The sequence below is a fragment of the Cynara cardunculus genome (genome assembly GCF_001531365.2).
Source record: "Cynara cardunculus var. scolymus isolate 2C chromosome LG 4, CcrdV1, whole genome shotgun sequence".
Taxonomy (NCBI): Eukaryota; Viridiplantae; Streptophyta; class Magnoliopsida; order Asterales; family Asteraceae; genus Cynara; species Cynara cardunculus.
In genome coordinates, this window is record NC_037531.1 from 18,761,510 (window position 1) to 18,777,966 (window position 16,457).

General features: G+C 30.4%; 1 protein-coding gene across 1 annotated transcript; it reads right to left on the minus strand.

Moving 5' to 3' along the window:
* Window positions 1-4,042: 4,042 nt before the first annotated feature.
* On the minus strand, window positions 4,043-5,961 carry LOC112511613 (palmitoyl-monogalactosyldiacylglycerol delta-7 desaturase, chloroplastic-like). Its single transcript, XM_025117302.1, has 5 exons — window positions 5,614-5,961; window positions 5,195-5,335; window positions 4,956-5,096; window positions 4,741-4,847; window positions 4,043-4,262 (listed from the first exon to the last, which is right to left on the minus strand). The coding sequence occupies exons 1-5, from the start codon at window positions 5,959-5,961 to the stop codon at window positions 4,043-4,045; spliced, it is 957 nt and encodes a 318-aa protein (XP_024973070.1).
* Between the last annotated feature and the right edge of the window lie 10,496 nt (window positions 5,962-16,457).

Below are 16,457 nucleotides of genomic sequence, written 5' to 3' on the forward strand. Positions count from 1 at the left end.
TATAAAATATCTTACTATTTTTAAAAAATATACCAAATTGTTAACATATTTGGTCGAATCGAGATTACGAGTATTTATTATTTAGTGTTACTTTTATAAAGATTAATATAACTTTTCACTTTTTTTAGTTGTAGTATAAAATCATATTTATGTTTTAATTCTTTTCAAAATATGTTAACAAACTATATAAATTAACAAATTAATTTAACATAAAAAGGTGAAAATCAATAAATTATATTTGAATTTTTTTATAACCTTATAATATATATTAAATTTCTATAGTAATCTATTAATAAAATTACATTTTAAAAAAGAGAAGAAAGTGAGGTTTTTGTAAGAACCTCTATTGTACGGTTTTATTAAGATTCTTATCTTGATGTGTCAATAACGTGACAAGAACAATATGACAAGTAAAGTTATTAAAGGTCTCTATTGTTCTTCTGTCTTTCACATTCAGTCTCTCTTGAAATTTTTCGTTTCAGTCATTTTTGTTCAGGAGTTTTCAGATTTTTACTACCGCTTGTAAGACGGACGAATCCCACAAAGAGGATGTTATTAGCTTCAGACGAACTTCTTCAAATGCGAAACTCATCTGATCAGTACTAGTGTATCTCGTACCACAAAAGGTTCAGATGATGTATTGCTACCAACTGAAGTAAACAAAAGCACCCCCGGTTACGTTATGAATTATTAGAACCAAAATTAACCCAACAAAAATTTTGTATCCCATGTTGGAAGGAGATAGAAAATATTGCAGGTTTATAACGTTATTTCAACATTATTTAACTTACTCCTTATACTACAAGACGCTTACTTAGCCAACGCTTAGATCTGACTCAACTGCAACTAATTTTTGTGGTTCACTCCAACATTTTCTACTTGTCTACTAATTATTACAATTTTTAGATATCAATCGGACCGATAAGTTAACAAATTGAGTCAAAGGCTCAACACTCAAGTGATTGAATCATGGATTGGGCCATTGAAGGTGGGTTAATTTGGGACATTAGACTCTCCTCCTTGAACCAAAAATTAGTTCTTAATTATTTACTTATTTTCATTTTATCATAAATTTAAATTATATATTTAATTAATATTCATTTGTAAAATACCCACCAAATTTATTCATGTTTTTTTGACGTTCGATTACTACCACACTAGTAGGGTTGAAATTTTGTTTGAGAGCATTGCTTCACAGGCAGATCTCTTTTTGTTGGAAAAAACAGTTCCATAATATATTGGTTTACGTTTGATTCTTATATATTTTAATTTTTGTTTAAGTTGGGTTGAATAATAAATAATACTGGGTTGAATACCACATCACTCAGCTCGTCACATCAGCATGGTAACCGATTAATGCTTCAAACCGTTACTCAGGTAGTTAAATGTTTAAAACTTTACATCTTCGATACCAAAATAGAAGTTTTCAAAGTACGTTACCCAAAATAAGAATCAAGTTAAAGTATATTAATTTTTCATGCAATTTGCCCTACAAAATTATATAAGATAATAATAACTCAATCTTGTTGGTAGGAATGAATTAAAAAATCATTTATCTCTCATCACGTCAAGTTTTAACTCTCTAAACTTGAAGTTTTGTTTTATTTTTTCTATTTTAAGTAATAATATAGAGAATTCGTTGGAAAAAAAAAGCACAAAATCTCTATTTTTTTTATTTTAAATAATATGTTGAAGGTGTTGTAAATGTCTCAATCTTGGTCTAACTTCTTCAGAAGAAGTTTCAAAAGATATTGATCACGTAAAATGCACACCTCCACTTGATATCTTTCCTGTTTTTGCATCATATCCTTTTATTCAGGTCGTATACAATTAAACAGTCAAAACTCATAATCTTATGAACAATCTAAATCCAATGTTGGTATGATCCACATATAGATTTTTACAGAACTATTTGACCATTTTTTTTAAGTATATAATATTTATATATGACAAATGCAACAAAAAAAACTCACATACACTCTTCATCTTTGGTGAAGTTTGAACTTCTGACCTCTTAGGAGGACAAAGACTATGATACCATTTTTGATCTCCTGCCTCATTATTCTCTCAAAAAAATCAGAGCATTTCAAAATTCTCTCAAAGGTTTTACAGAACCAATACACCCATCCAAATAAAATTAAATCATTGATATTTATCTTTGATAACTAATTTTACATTAAAACATATTTGTTTAACTATGAATGATCGGCTAATCTTTCATAAAAACAAAGGATGTAATAAGCAAATATTGTTTAACCTACTTCTACCATAACGTACTCAATAGTGGATCGAAGTGCCTTTACATGGCGATTGAGAATCATGATTCAATGGTCAGGTCCACTTATTGATTTGAATTATCCGAAGAATGTCTTATATAGATATCCAATATATCAAGAAGATGGAAAAAAAATGCAAAATAAAAATGTCGTCTTATTCAAAACCCCAATTATGACTTTCTGGATTATCGTTCAAGCGCTCAATAGTCCGCAGTCAAGTGTTGGAGTAACGGTATAAAGCATATGTGTGTGTATGATATACAAATTTACTCATCACATGCCACGACTTGAAATTGTACCCTCATTGGACCTCCTAAGGATTTAAGGCTTAACGTCAATGTCATATACCATACATCATGCATCATGCAATTTAGAACTTTGCTATACTCAGACAAGACATGAAAATACAATAAATTTCAGGGAAACAATAAATATTATCATGACTCAATGACCACTGCCACATTAAATGCCACAATATCTTTTTATTGATATATTTGAGATTTTTTTTTTTTGTGTAAAATGGTTTTTTAACTGATAAGCTTTTAGCTAGTCAATATTTTTCTTGTTCAAAAGAATCATCTGAGTGAAAATCAAATACGCATTGGTTCATTGGCTCGTTATATGGTTGGTTTAAGTACAATTCCCATAAAACGTCTAACCCCAAAGGAAGTTTAACTCCCATATATGCGTGTTCATACTCGAACTATCATCAGTTTTTCAAGTATACCACATCGGAACCAATTATGCTTCCCGAGGGACTTATATTTCGTAAATCAATACATTTAAGATTGTTGTGATAAAACTTGAGCTTTATGTATTATATGCTTCAGTTGATAAGAAATTATAATAGTTATTTAAAATGCTCGAAAACTGTTCAATTCATATGGAACACAAAACACTTGCATATATTTACATATAGATCATCCCGGGTTTTATATATATAGGAGCCTAATCAAATTAGAACTGTTTTTTAGTGGTAACCTGTGAGATCCAATCTCAACCACAAATCAAAGGTTAAATTAGGAAATTTAATAATTTTGGTAATTTTAACTTAAAATATTAATTAATGGTATATTATGGAATTCTTAAATATCCTCTCTCATCTCTCCTATTTCCTCTCTTCGGCGAATCTTATTAGATGAACCTTATGTGAACACAAGATACACAATGTGATGCCCCAGATATACATACAAGATGCACAATGTGATACCCTTTGTAAAACAATGAAAATAACGAAAATGCACACTATGATACATTTCATAAAACAAAGAACATACATTGTGATACACGTGAAACGTCGTGAACGTTATCACCATGATACACTTTGATTCACAAACGTCTTTAAAATACGATGTATATTAGGTAATTGATATAGTAGGTAACTAATTTTAATTAAATATTTTCTTCTAAAAAAATTAATTGGATTTCACTGTTAGCACAAACTAATCAGTTCTTCCTTGAATAGACCTATATATATATATATATATATATGTGTGTGTGTGTGTGTGTGTGTATGTATGTAATGTACGTATGTATGTATAAAGCATATAAGAAAAAATGAGACAAATATCTTGAAACAGATATTAAATACAACTTATGAAATATTCATAATGATGTTCATAAATCATAATACCTTACAGACATATACATTATTATACGACTTGCCATTATTATCCTTTTTGTTGTTTTGATGAGATGTTTATTTGATATAAACTAATATATGAATCTATATATGGATGCTAATCGGATGTGAAAGCTACGCGTCATCACTTCAAATTCGTTTCTAGCGTAGACGCAAAGGATTTCCTAAGCTTGTGAGCTTCGGTTGGCAACTTAACATTGGTGGCTAACCCTACTGCTTCAAGAACCCGTATAAACCACCAACAAAGGTCAAGCTGCCACCATTCTAACCCAAATCGAGCTGAATACTCAAATGCATGATGATTGTTATGCCACCCTTCTCCAAAAGTAACTATGGCCACCCACCTGCATTTGCATCATGTTTACTTTGTACCATATAATATATATATACACACACACACACACACACATATAGATGTTTATAGTCAGGTTCAAACGAGACCAATACATATTTAAGAAAATAAGAAAACAGTCAAATCACATGTGATTTTACACTAACATCATGTGTAAAATCACATGTGATTCAAGCGATTTTTCCTGACAACTTAAATATGCGGCCAGAGTCGTCCGCACACCTTTTTTGGCCATTAATGTAAAATCACATGTCTTTTGCACGTAATTTGATTGTTTTCGTATTTTCTTAAATAGTTATCATTCTCGTTTGATTCTCCCCCCCTCTCTCTCTCTCTCTCTCTCTCTCTCTCTCTATATATATATATATATATATATATGTATGTGTGTGTGTGTGTGTGTGTATCAAAAAAGTTATAAATATTGTGAAAAAAAGATAACTTAAATATATGCAACGCTTTTGAAGAGATACCAGTTGTTCTTAGAGAGATCATCGGTGTTCCAAGCTTGGTATCCCCATATATGGCACGCTGAGTTCACTAGAAACGTCCAGTGGTAACTCCATGTGAGTCTCACACCCTGCAAATTATCAAATGGATGAATTTTATCGTACTTCTAAAAAAGTTATTCGAAAAAAAAAAGAAATTCAACTTGATGAACGTATAGAATGCTTGATGAAAGTATTACCATAACCCAAACAAGGTAGGGAAATCCACCAACTGCATAGACAATGGCTGCAAATCCGAGTACATGCCATAAATAAGTTCTCTTGATGAACCTATAGAATGCTTGACTCTTTAAATCTTCGACATTTTTACGTTCTTTATACTGCAAATCATGCACATTCAACAGATCAACTTTACTGGAAATCAGCCAAAAAAATTAATGAACTTTGATTATAACGTTAGACATAAAGAAATAGGCACCTTCTGGACAATGTAGCCACTATCGAAGAGCCAACCCATATGACTAAACCAAAAACCATAGGTCGGGGAGTGTGGATCTTTATCTGATTCAACGTATTGATGGTGTGATCTATGTATGCTCACCCAAAATATTGGGTCCCTCTATAAATAAATAAACCATTATCAGTCAGAATTTTGGTTGTTAACTAAATGCAAAAAGAACATGACTAAACCTATATATTTAATGGTTTTATCGCATGTTAAAGAAATGTTCAAACGTAAGATCTCCAAATTGTCGTTGGAATATTTGTTAAACGTGTATATGTTTGATGGTTTGTGAGTTCATAATTCATTCCGTTAAGGACTTGTCACATATGTCAAGTTTAAATATACATTTTTAAGCCATGCATATATATGAAAAAGAAAGCACATAAAAAAACCTGAGCAGCTTGAACCCCAAAATAAGCAAATGTATATTCAAGCCATTTAGGCAACTTAAAACTTCGGTGTGCTAGATTTCGATGATAGGAGAGAGTCAGACCAAGCAACCCGCATAAAACATAGCACCAAAATCCTGCCCAAAATGCGCCCCAAGTAAACGCAAATGGTGCAAATAACGTCAATATATGAGCAGCTGTGATCCAAAGAACTGTTATGACGTCCAAAGTATTCCACTTACGGCCACGAAATAGGTTCCTCTTCCTCGTCACAACCACGTCGGACATCAATATTTTCTTGTGCCCAGTTTCCTTTCCACCATCGAAAAGAAACGCTTCCAAGCTCCTCATTTTTGGGAGTTGATTTAAAGAATGCATTGAAATGTATACATACCTATACATATATATACACACACACATAAATATGTATGATACATGTACGTTTGTATGTTGTGCATCATTCATTACGTTTGAAAGGAGTCGTTGAAAATTGAAAACACATGTAATTTGGTTGATACGTGTCATGTCATACACATGGGAGAAATAAAACACAATGACCCTTCTTGTAGTCTTATTCTTATATATTATTTTTAAAGTAAGGTTCGGTTTTTGTCTCTAAAGTTTGTCTATTTTAATGGTTCTCGTCCCTAACTTTGTTTAGTCGGTTTTCTTTTCGTTTAGTCCACTTTCATTTCTCTTAATACGATATTATATATTTTATAAGAATTAAAAAAATATATAAAACTTCACCTACCAACCCCTCCCCCCTCCTCTAAAAAATATATCATCCAAATATCGAACCTAACACAAAGACCAACCCTCCTCGCGGCGGCCGCTCATTGTTGTACCTCATTGTCGTTGGGTACCAGATGAAGTCATCATCGAGTACCCTTCTTCCTCCATTTTAGTGGCCTCCCTCTATTCGCATTCGTTCTAGCTCCGATCAATCCTGGGACGATTTAGGGAACAATTCCCTTCTCTGACGGACTTCACTCCCATACGAATACCAAATATGCACCAAATCAGGTATAATACCTCTTAGATCGAAGCCATACCCAACCACTTTTTAGATTTTTGTTTGACGTCGGCTTTATGTTTGATTTAGTTTTAGATTTTTATTGTTTTGATTTTATGGTTTGCATTAAAAAAAAGAATTTAATTGAATTCATATTGTTTATGTTCATATATTGTCGAAATTTTCATGTTTGAATTTGTTTCTTTATTTTACGTTTTGAATGACCTTATTCAAGTTTGGATCTGGTGGCAGTCAATGCTAGGGTCGTGGAAGACTGGCGTCGGTGGAGACAGGGACGAGGGGGGTGGGGTTCATTACATGGAAAAAAGTTAAAAATAGTTTTGAAATCTCAAATGACCAAAGTACCCCTCATTTAAATTGAGTTAACTAGAAAAAAAAAAATAACAGCCTTTAAACGGGACAAAAACCACCGGAAATAGACAACCGTAATAGACGAGAAAAGACTAAATAAAAATTTAGGGTCGAGAACCGTTACGGTAGACATATGTTAGGGACGAAAACTCGTCTTTGCTCTTATTTTTATTTAAAATACGTAGAAAATATTCAAGTAATAATCAAAATTAGAAAAACATACCAAACAACAAAAAGGTTATAGGGCCAAAATTCCTTATAAACCATGAAGGCTCCCCACATTGAATGCTCTGTTTTTCTGAAAAGTGGTCCATTTAATCGTCTCAAAAATCAACTTTATATTTTGTTCACTTGAAAATAAAATGAACATAACCACAAGTATGATGTCTGATTGATTTGAGTTTGCCTCCAAAGGTCAAGAGCACCCGGAGATCCCAGGTTTAAATCCAAGTAGGAATAAAAATCTTCTTGTGGCCACGGAGGTTTAAATACGGTGACTCCGAGCTATCTGCAAAACAAGTGGTCGCTCTGGAATTAGTCTGCTCGCATAACGGGTTGGATATCCAGGTTAATAAAAAACATTTTACATGAATTTTGTAAATTTGTTGGGGATGACAGACCACCACAAAAAGTACATCAATTAGGGATATTCATCTAAATAGTTAAATTGTACAAATTTATTGCATCGTAATATATGGTTGTGAACTTCCATCGTGTTGTTTTTGGTTTGTATTTTTATCAAAATGCATTTTGTGGTACATTTTGCTGGTTTGAGTTATTAAATTACGGTTCATACCGTATTGCGCACCGTATAATCTTCATATAATTTTTAAGCATATTTTATATAGGGTTGGGTTCACGTGAGACCAGCCTGTTTTCGTGAGACCCGTGAGACCACATTTTTACACGTAACCTTCACAGCAAAAACAATGTGAAGGTTTAAAAAAAGTCGAACCTTCACAGCAAAAACACTGTGAAGGTTTTAAAAAGTCACCTTCACAGCATTTTGCTGTGAAGTTTCAAGTGTAAAATGTTGGTCTCACGGGTCTCACGAAAACAGGCTGGTCTCACATGATCCCAAGTCTATATATATATAATCATTTATCTGGAAATAGTTAATACATCATTGATTATTTAATATTTTTTTTAGTTTTTCTCATAAGTTTTAAGTTACAAATTCTTTATTTGAGTTATTCTCTATTGTCTTGTGTCTTTTGTCAAACATCGTGGTCAAACTTATTTTGAATAAACCGCACCACAACGCATATGTGTAATCAATTCACATATGAACTATTTAACTGTTTCATATATGAACCTGTATGATTCACATATGAACTAATTAACTGATTCACATATGAATCCGTGTGATCCACGTATGAATTTAAAAATTGATTCACATGGTGAACTAATTAACTAATTCACATATGAAGTATGAGTTTATATATGCACTTGTTTGTCTCCTATTTATAACAGTTACGAAACTCTTCCTCTATTTTTCGGTTGACCAGTCAAAGCCGCAAATATTAATCTGTCAAAGCAACAATTCTTGATCAATTTTGACCATATGAAGTGTTAAGATCAGTTCTTTACTTCTCAAATACTTACCACTTTTCAAATGAACCTCTTCCTCCACACACACACACACACATATATATAGAGAGAGAAGAGCGATCAAATGAAAACCACTCCAATTTGTAAAAACTACTCTCATCCGTCCTTAATCTTATGAAATTTTTTCATGAAATTGTTAATCTTGTGAAATTGCTTCATATAATACTTTTTTTGATGAAGTTGTTTCATATGTGGTTATGAAATTATTTCATATACTACTTAATGAAATTTTAATGAAACTGTTTCATGTATTTCTCTAAAATTAAAATAATGAAGATGATAATATCCATGATTAACACCCTCCAGAATAAAAATGGTTAATCAACCTCTCATAATTACAAAAAAATGAACAAAACGAAAAATTATGATTGGTTGAATGAGGTTTTCACGGTTTTTATAAATTGAGTGGTTTTTATTTTAACTCACCCATATATATATATATATATATATATATATATATATATATATAGGGGTCTAATCAAATGAGAACTAATTAGTTTGTGGTAACTGTGAGAACCAATATTAACCACAAATCAATAGATAAATTAGGAAATTTATAATTTTGGCAATTTTGAATTAAAATTTTAATGCAAGAATATTTTTGGTATTTTAAAACTTTCTTCCCTCCTCTCTTCTCTCTCCGGCCACCGTCCTCAGGTGATACTACAATGGTATCACAATGCATCATATATGTGCTTGGGTATCACATTGATGTCGTTTGTGTGGTCGATCGAAGATGTAACACAGTGGTATCACTATGCATCTTATATATGATTAGGTATCACAGTGTATCTTTTGTTTAACAGAGTCAATATTTTTAGGTATCACAGTGGTATCATAGTGGTATCACCGGAGGATGGTGGCCGGAGGACGGTGGCCGGAGAGAGAAGAGAGGAGAGTTTTAAAATACCAAAAATATCCTTGCATTAAGATTTTAATTTAAAATTACCAAATTTATAAATTTCCTAATTTATCTATTGATTTGTGGTTAATATTGGTTCTCACAGTTACCACAAACAACTCAGTTCTCCCTTGAATAGGCTCCTATATATATATATATATGTTTTAGTGGAGGAGCAGGAGAATGTTTTTCGGAGCAAAACCAAGAAATATATATTCTATTAATACTTTACTTTTGACAGAAATCCAAAAAAAATATTCAGAGACGTGCATCAAATCAAAGACCAATCTAAATTTTTTTTTAAATGATGTCATTATTTGATTATAAAAAAACAAATATATGAATAATTTTACAAAATCTAATTTGTATGGTATTTAGTACATTATTTTTTATATGTGAGGTCATGTGTTTAAATCTTTTATTTCAAATTTTTTTAGAAACATAATAAATCTGAAATTAAAAACTAAAAACTAAAAAAAATGACACTAACAAGACTCGAACGTGGGTCTAAAAAAAATCTTGCAAACCAACTCTAACAAAAGAAACTCGTGTTCTCATTGTAGTTTCAAAATATATATAGTTGCACATAACAAATTGACACGATGACACTTTTCACGACCCTATAACTTTTTACACTACGACGGAGGAACAAAATAATGACTCATGTCATTGTATGTACTACACTGGTCGGGTCCGTCCATTCATCAAATACAGAGAAGTTAATACGCTTTTGAGTAAAGGACTCCTATTGAAGTATGACATGTATTCTACGTAATAAGGGTACATCATCATAAAACATGCAAAAAATTTATTGTTTCATCTTAAGAGAGTATTGAAACTTTTTTCTTTATAAAAAATAAAAATTATACATAAAAAACGTACGTATATTTAATTTCATCTTTAAAGTAATTGTACAATAAACGTTTTAAAGTCCATAATATTCAAAATTAAATAAAATACAGTACCCCAGTAACCATGATTGGCTTATACACACATAGTTACCAACAAAAAAAACAAATTGTGTGTGCGTTTTTTTTTTTTTTTTGAAATGATAGATCCCAAAATATCATCGTGTTATACTTTAAATCAAACATTACATTATTTCAATATGTTGAATTTGAGATGTTGCTGAGAACAAGTCCATGCAACTATTCAATGCAACGTGAGGTTGCTTAGGAGCAGATCGCATAGCCCCATATCGACAGATCTTGTGCATGCAACTTATTGTACAAATCAATTTAGCAATCTAAAAACAATGTATGCAACCTTGCCATGCAAGTAGTAGAGGGGTCATGTAGACGATCTCATAGCTTCGATACAAAAACAACAAGAAAGGCTTGCGAACTCGCCAACCTTACACTAGATGCTCGCTAACACCCATTTGGAACAGGGCGACCATTGTGCACAGCCTCTAGTTCACATACAAATTCAGTGGCGGAACACAATAAGGGCCAAAGGGGGCCCTACGGTTTCGAGTTCATAGTTCTCGTTTTTTTTTCTTTTATTGCCAAATTTTTCTTTTCTTTCATTACTAAAAATCTTTTCTTCCCCAATTTGTGTCACATACTTATTACATATAATTTTTATAAATTGTATAAATATTTAGAAATTGACTTGAGTTCTATAAAAATGATGTGAAATGCCTAAATTTTAGTATTATATTGGTCAATCTTTGTATCTATCTCTAAATTTTATAGATTTTAACTATAAGTGGTGCCTGATTGGTTTGAGCTTGTCTCCAAAAGGCCAAACGTACCAGGAGGTCTCAGGTTCAAATTCAAGGAGGAATAAAAATCCCCTTGTGGCCATGGAGATTCAAATGCGGTGACTCCGGGCTATTTGCAAAGCAGATGGGCGCCCTGGGATTAGTCGGTTTGCATAACGGGTTGGATATCCAGTTTAATAAAAAAAAATTATAGATTTTATTAATATATTATAATAATAAAAAAATATTTAACTTTCTTGTCGATGGTATTACTGGTTTAGGCATTAATACTATATTAACGTTTTTTTTAATTTTTCGCAAAATTTATTAAAAATAAAAATATAATGATTTTATATTATAATTTTTCTGTTATGAGAGCATTAAATTACCTTAACTTTTTCTATTTTTCCTTTTATAAAATTTATTAGTATATCAAGTAAAAAGAACATATTAGAAAATCAAACGAATTTATATTGCTATATTTTGTGTCTTTAAATTTTTGTGATATCATTTTCAGCCCCAACGATCTGATGATCGTATTTCGCCACTGCATACAATGCAAGTTTGTGTCGCCCCTCGAACTCCTTCAACAAGGTTTCTGCCCCCATTTGATTGTGTGAATCTTTTGTTCATCCCTTACAAATTGTAGATAACGAACTCGGTTTCATTTACTTCAATCTCTTGTAAGTTACCTTCTAACTCTTTACTTCTGGTATCGTTTTCTCCTTGTAGATGTACACTGTTTCCTTGGTAGTGAAATCATATTAAATCGTTGTGTTTCATTTTGTATTTCACTCCAGTATGTGCTTGTTTTTCATTTATATATTTCTGATTTTGATTATGGCTGTTATATGGTAGTTAGATCGTCATTTACTTGTTGCTAGAACCTATAATTTTGCCTACATCCACTGTAAAGAGGAAGTGTTATATATTTTTACAGTTTTATATAGTTACGTAAAGTAATTTTACAAGTATGATGTGTTATATATCACACTAATAACATCAATTAATTTAAATAAGTCGTCTGAATACTGTAAATGACCATTATATTGATTTGTTTATTTTTAAAATCTTACACAAAAACCAATATAAAGTTCATCGTTGCCTCCTAACCATGAGATTATCCCTGCCATCCCCACCTAGTATACGGTTCTCGGAGTGGGGGTTGCGCCTACCTCACCAATTGACGATTCAAGCGGACCCCTTTGGTGTAAATGAAAATTTCAATAGTTTTTAATGCATTGTAATTTTTATAACAAAACAATGGGAAAAAATGAATCAAATATTTAAATAAAGCAAACCAAAGTCTTGAACTTCTTTTATAGGTATGGATCTTACCTATGTAAGGTGTTTATGTATTAGTGCTTATGTTGCACTCTTAAAATCTAATGTTGTTTTAGGGTTTACCAAGTTAACATTAAAAATTGAGTTAACAAAAAAAAACATGTTCTTATAGGGTTGGGTTCACGTGAGAACAATGGTTTTTCGTGAGACCCGTAAAACCAACTTATGTTCATTGATCAACTTTATAAACTAATGATCTAACGGTCTAAAGTTACATGATGGCAATTTTGTGATTATTGAGACGTCTCGTGACATTTTTGTGATTATGAATGTTCAAATTGTTGATCTAATCCAACGGTTGAGAATTTGTCTTACGGGTCTCACGAAAAACCATTGGTCTCACATAATCTCAAGTCTGTCCCTATATACATATACATATATATATATATATATATAGAGAGAGAGAGAGAGAGAGAGTAGAGATCATGTGAGAACAAACCCTTTTTCGTGAGAATGTGAGAAATAAATTGATTTTTTTTATCTAACATCTGAAAAGATGTGAACATTCAACTACCTTCAATTGATAGCTAACAACTTCGATCTACCTTCCTCAACCTTGATATTCACATTCTTCCTCACCTTTATTCACGTCTACATACTTTTCATACCTTCAATCGATTTTACATGCATTAATTTGTTAAAGTTGCAGTCTTGATGATAAGAATAGGTAAATGAAAATAGATGAAGATTTGTAAAATATATAATGTAGATGAAAGTTTATGTTCTTACTCACAAATACGTATTTTGATTAATAGAATTTTAGCAAACATCGAACAGAATTCAATGCAAATGCAGAGAAGTTGATACCCTACACAGTAAAGTACTCCACTTGAAGTATGACACGAATTCGTATTTGCAATAATTGGTACAATAACATAAAACGAGTAAAAACTTTAATGTTTCATCGTAAATGAATATTAAATATCTTTATAGATAATAGAAATTACATGTGAAAAGAAAACGTCTCTATTTAATTTTAGGGTACATACTTCCAACTTCCAACTTCCGTTTTGATATCAATAACATTTAAAAACATATTTTAGCAGAGGAGATGACAACTTAACAGGTTGAGTTTGGACCAATCTTATTGGGTTCGGATAGTAAAAGTGTATTTTTGAATTTACATATCTCAAAATACTGATTGCATTATATATTAAACCAAACATTACATTATTCACACAGAGAAGACGTATTATTTTACACTTTATTCCAATTATATATTTAACAAAGTAATTTCATCCAATTTAATCAATTAATTTGTCATAAAATCGTTAGAAAAAAATAAATGACTATTATAGCGATTCGGTTAATCTAAAGTTATTAAACGGGAACCAACATGTAGTCTAGTCCCCCCCCCCCAAACCACCGGATGTTGCCCAATACCGTCCCAACCATTACAGAAGTTAGTGTAATTACGTCATACGAAAATTTAATTCGAACCTAGTAATATTTATGTGGTTCAGTGACGTACTTGAAACTTTTTAACAACATTTGTTGGCATCCAATGTTGTTCTTCCTAAAACGAAAGAGATTTTAAAATAGGGTTTTGTGGTAGATGCATGTTGATGAAAAAATGGGACCGAGCTTTAAACTCAAAGTTGAATATTGGCACGCGACGTTGGCCGCGTAGGACTTTGTGCTAGACTTTCGTGAAAAAAGTGAACTGTTATCATCAATTTTGAAATGTTGGCTAAACATGTTATTGATTTTTTAGGTTTAAAAATAATCAGACTGTGAAACCTAAGGATGTAAATGAACGTCGACGGGAAATTCGTTCATTTATATTTGACAAACATAAGCTAGTTTATTTCAAAAGTTTGGTTTGCTTATTGAAATCGCTACTTGGAGTAACGTTCAAGTTATTTTTCTGATTATAACCATGATTAATATTTATGGTTATTTATTACTATTAATTTTCAATAAATAGTAATTGAAAATTATGAATTAATTTTAATTATACATTATTTTTATATTATTATTATTCATCATTATTTAATANAATAATTATTTTTATTTAATAATTAATATTTATTTATAATTAACAGTAATATATAATAAATAATATTTATTTATAATTAACAGTAATATATAATAATTAATATTAATAAGGGTTATAATTAAAAAAAGTGACAATAAGCTACCAAAACACTACCCCAAATAACATTTCAATAAGTTAGCTGATACGACTTAATATAAATTAAAATATTAATATTAATAAATAAATTAATTATTAATTAATTTTAATCGTCTATAATGTATTAATCATATCAATTATTTTTATATTATTATTTTTTAATTAGTGTTAAATATATTTAATTATCAAAATTCAAATATAACAATTTTAAAAATATTTTAGTAAAGTGGAATAAAAATAAAATTATATTTATTTTGTTTCATACATAATTAAACGATGATAAATTATTTTAATAAAATATAAAATATGTAATTTTTTATCATTTTACATTCTTCAACTATCTTATCAACTAATTTTGTCAACTGCTATTAGTAAATTGGCTAGTTTATCGGTTAACAGTCAGCTTATGAGTCATCACTTAGCTTATGAGCTAGCAAATATCTTATCAGCTAGTTTGTCAAAGGTAACCTTAATTAATGGACATGAATAAGTTTTTTCCCCTTCTTTTAATTAAATGAACGAACACAAAAAAAATGTCTCGTTTTTTCAATTACGTCCAAGAATATTCATTTATTTTTGTTTATGTTCGATTATATTCATTAAATGATGCTTGTTTACAAGATATTATATAATTAGAAATAAAATTATTAATTTAATTATAAATATTGTATTATTTAGTTAATTAAAATATATTATAGTTTTTAATAACTTTCTTTTACTTGAGATTTTAAAAATCTTTCAGTTAATAATGACTGATTTAAAAAAATACGGTTTTCAAGAGGAACGAGATGATGAGTGATAGTTCAATTCTTTTTCAATTCATTTGTGTTTGTTTCTTTATGATCATTTATGTTCGCTTTTGTACTTTTGTTTATGTTCATTTATGTTCGTTTGCGTACCTTCGTTTATGTCCATTTATGTTCGTTTGCGAACCTTCGTTTATGTTCATTTATGTTCGCTTGTGTACCTTTGTTTATGTTCGCTTGCATACCTTCATTTATGTTCGCTTGAATACGTTCGTTTATGTCGTTTATGTGTGCTTGCGCACCTTCGTTTATGTTCATTTGTTTCTATTCACTTATGTCCGTTAATTTATGTTTGTTTTGCAGCTTAACGAACGAACCTGAAAAAACATTAACAAACTTATTTTTTAAAGATCGAATATGAACACAAAAAAAATTTGTTTATATTTTATGTTTTTTTATTTATTCGGTTAAATTAAACGAACAACCACCAACTCTTTGTTCGTGTTCGTTCGATTCGTTTACAGCTAATATAAAAATCCATTTGAATAAAACTAAATTTTTTAAGATAAATTTACTCATTTGCCCTAAATTCATTTAACCTATTTATTTTACCATCTCTAATACTCCATCTATCACAAAATAATATCCATACTGAAAACGAAACATATTTTAAAAATAAGTAATTATTACACTTTTTAAATAACTAAATAAGATGGGAAAATGGACACTTATTTTAATACAAACTAAAATACACTAGGTTATGTTTGACGAAGTAGTTGATAAACTAGCTGATGCAGTTGATAAGCTAGTTGGTAGCTGATAAGCCTAGTTGATGAACAAATCATTTTTGGTAAAAATTATTTTATAAACATATAAAATGACCAAAAAGGACATTTTGAAAAATTAATCAATTAAAATATTTCATAATATAACTAAGACAAATCTCTAAAAATATAATATGTCAATTAATACCAAAAAGTTGATGAAAAATAAATAAATAATATAATATGTTGACTAAA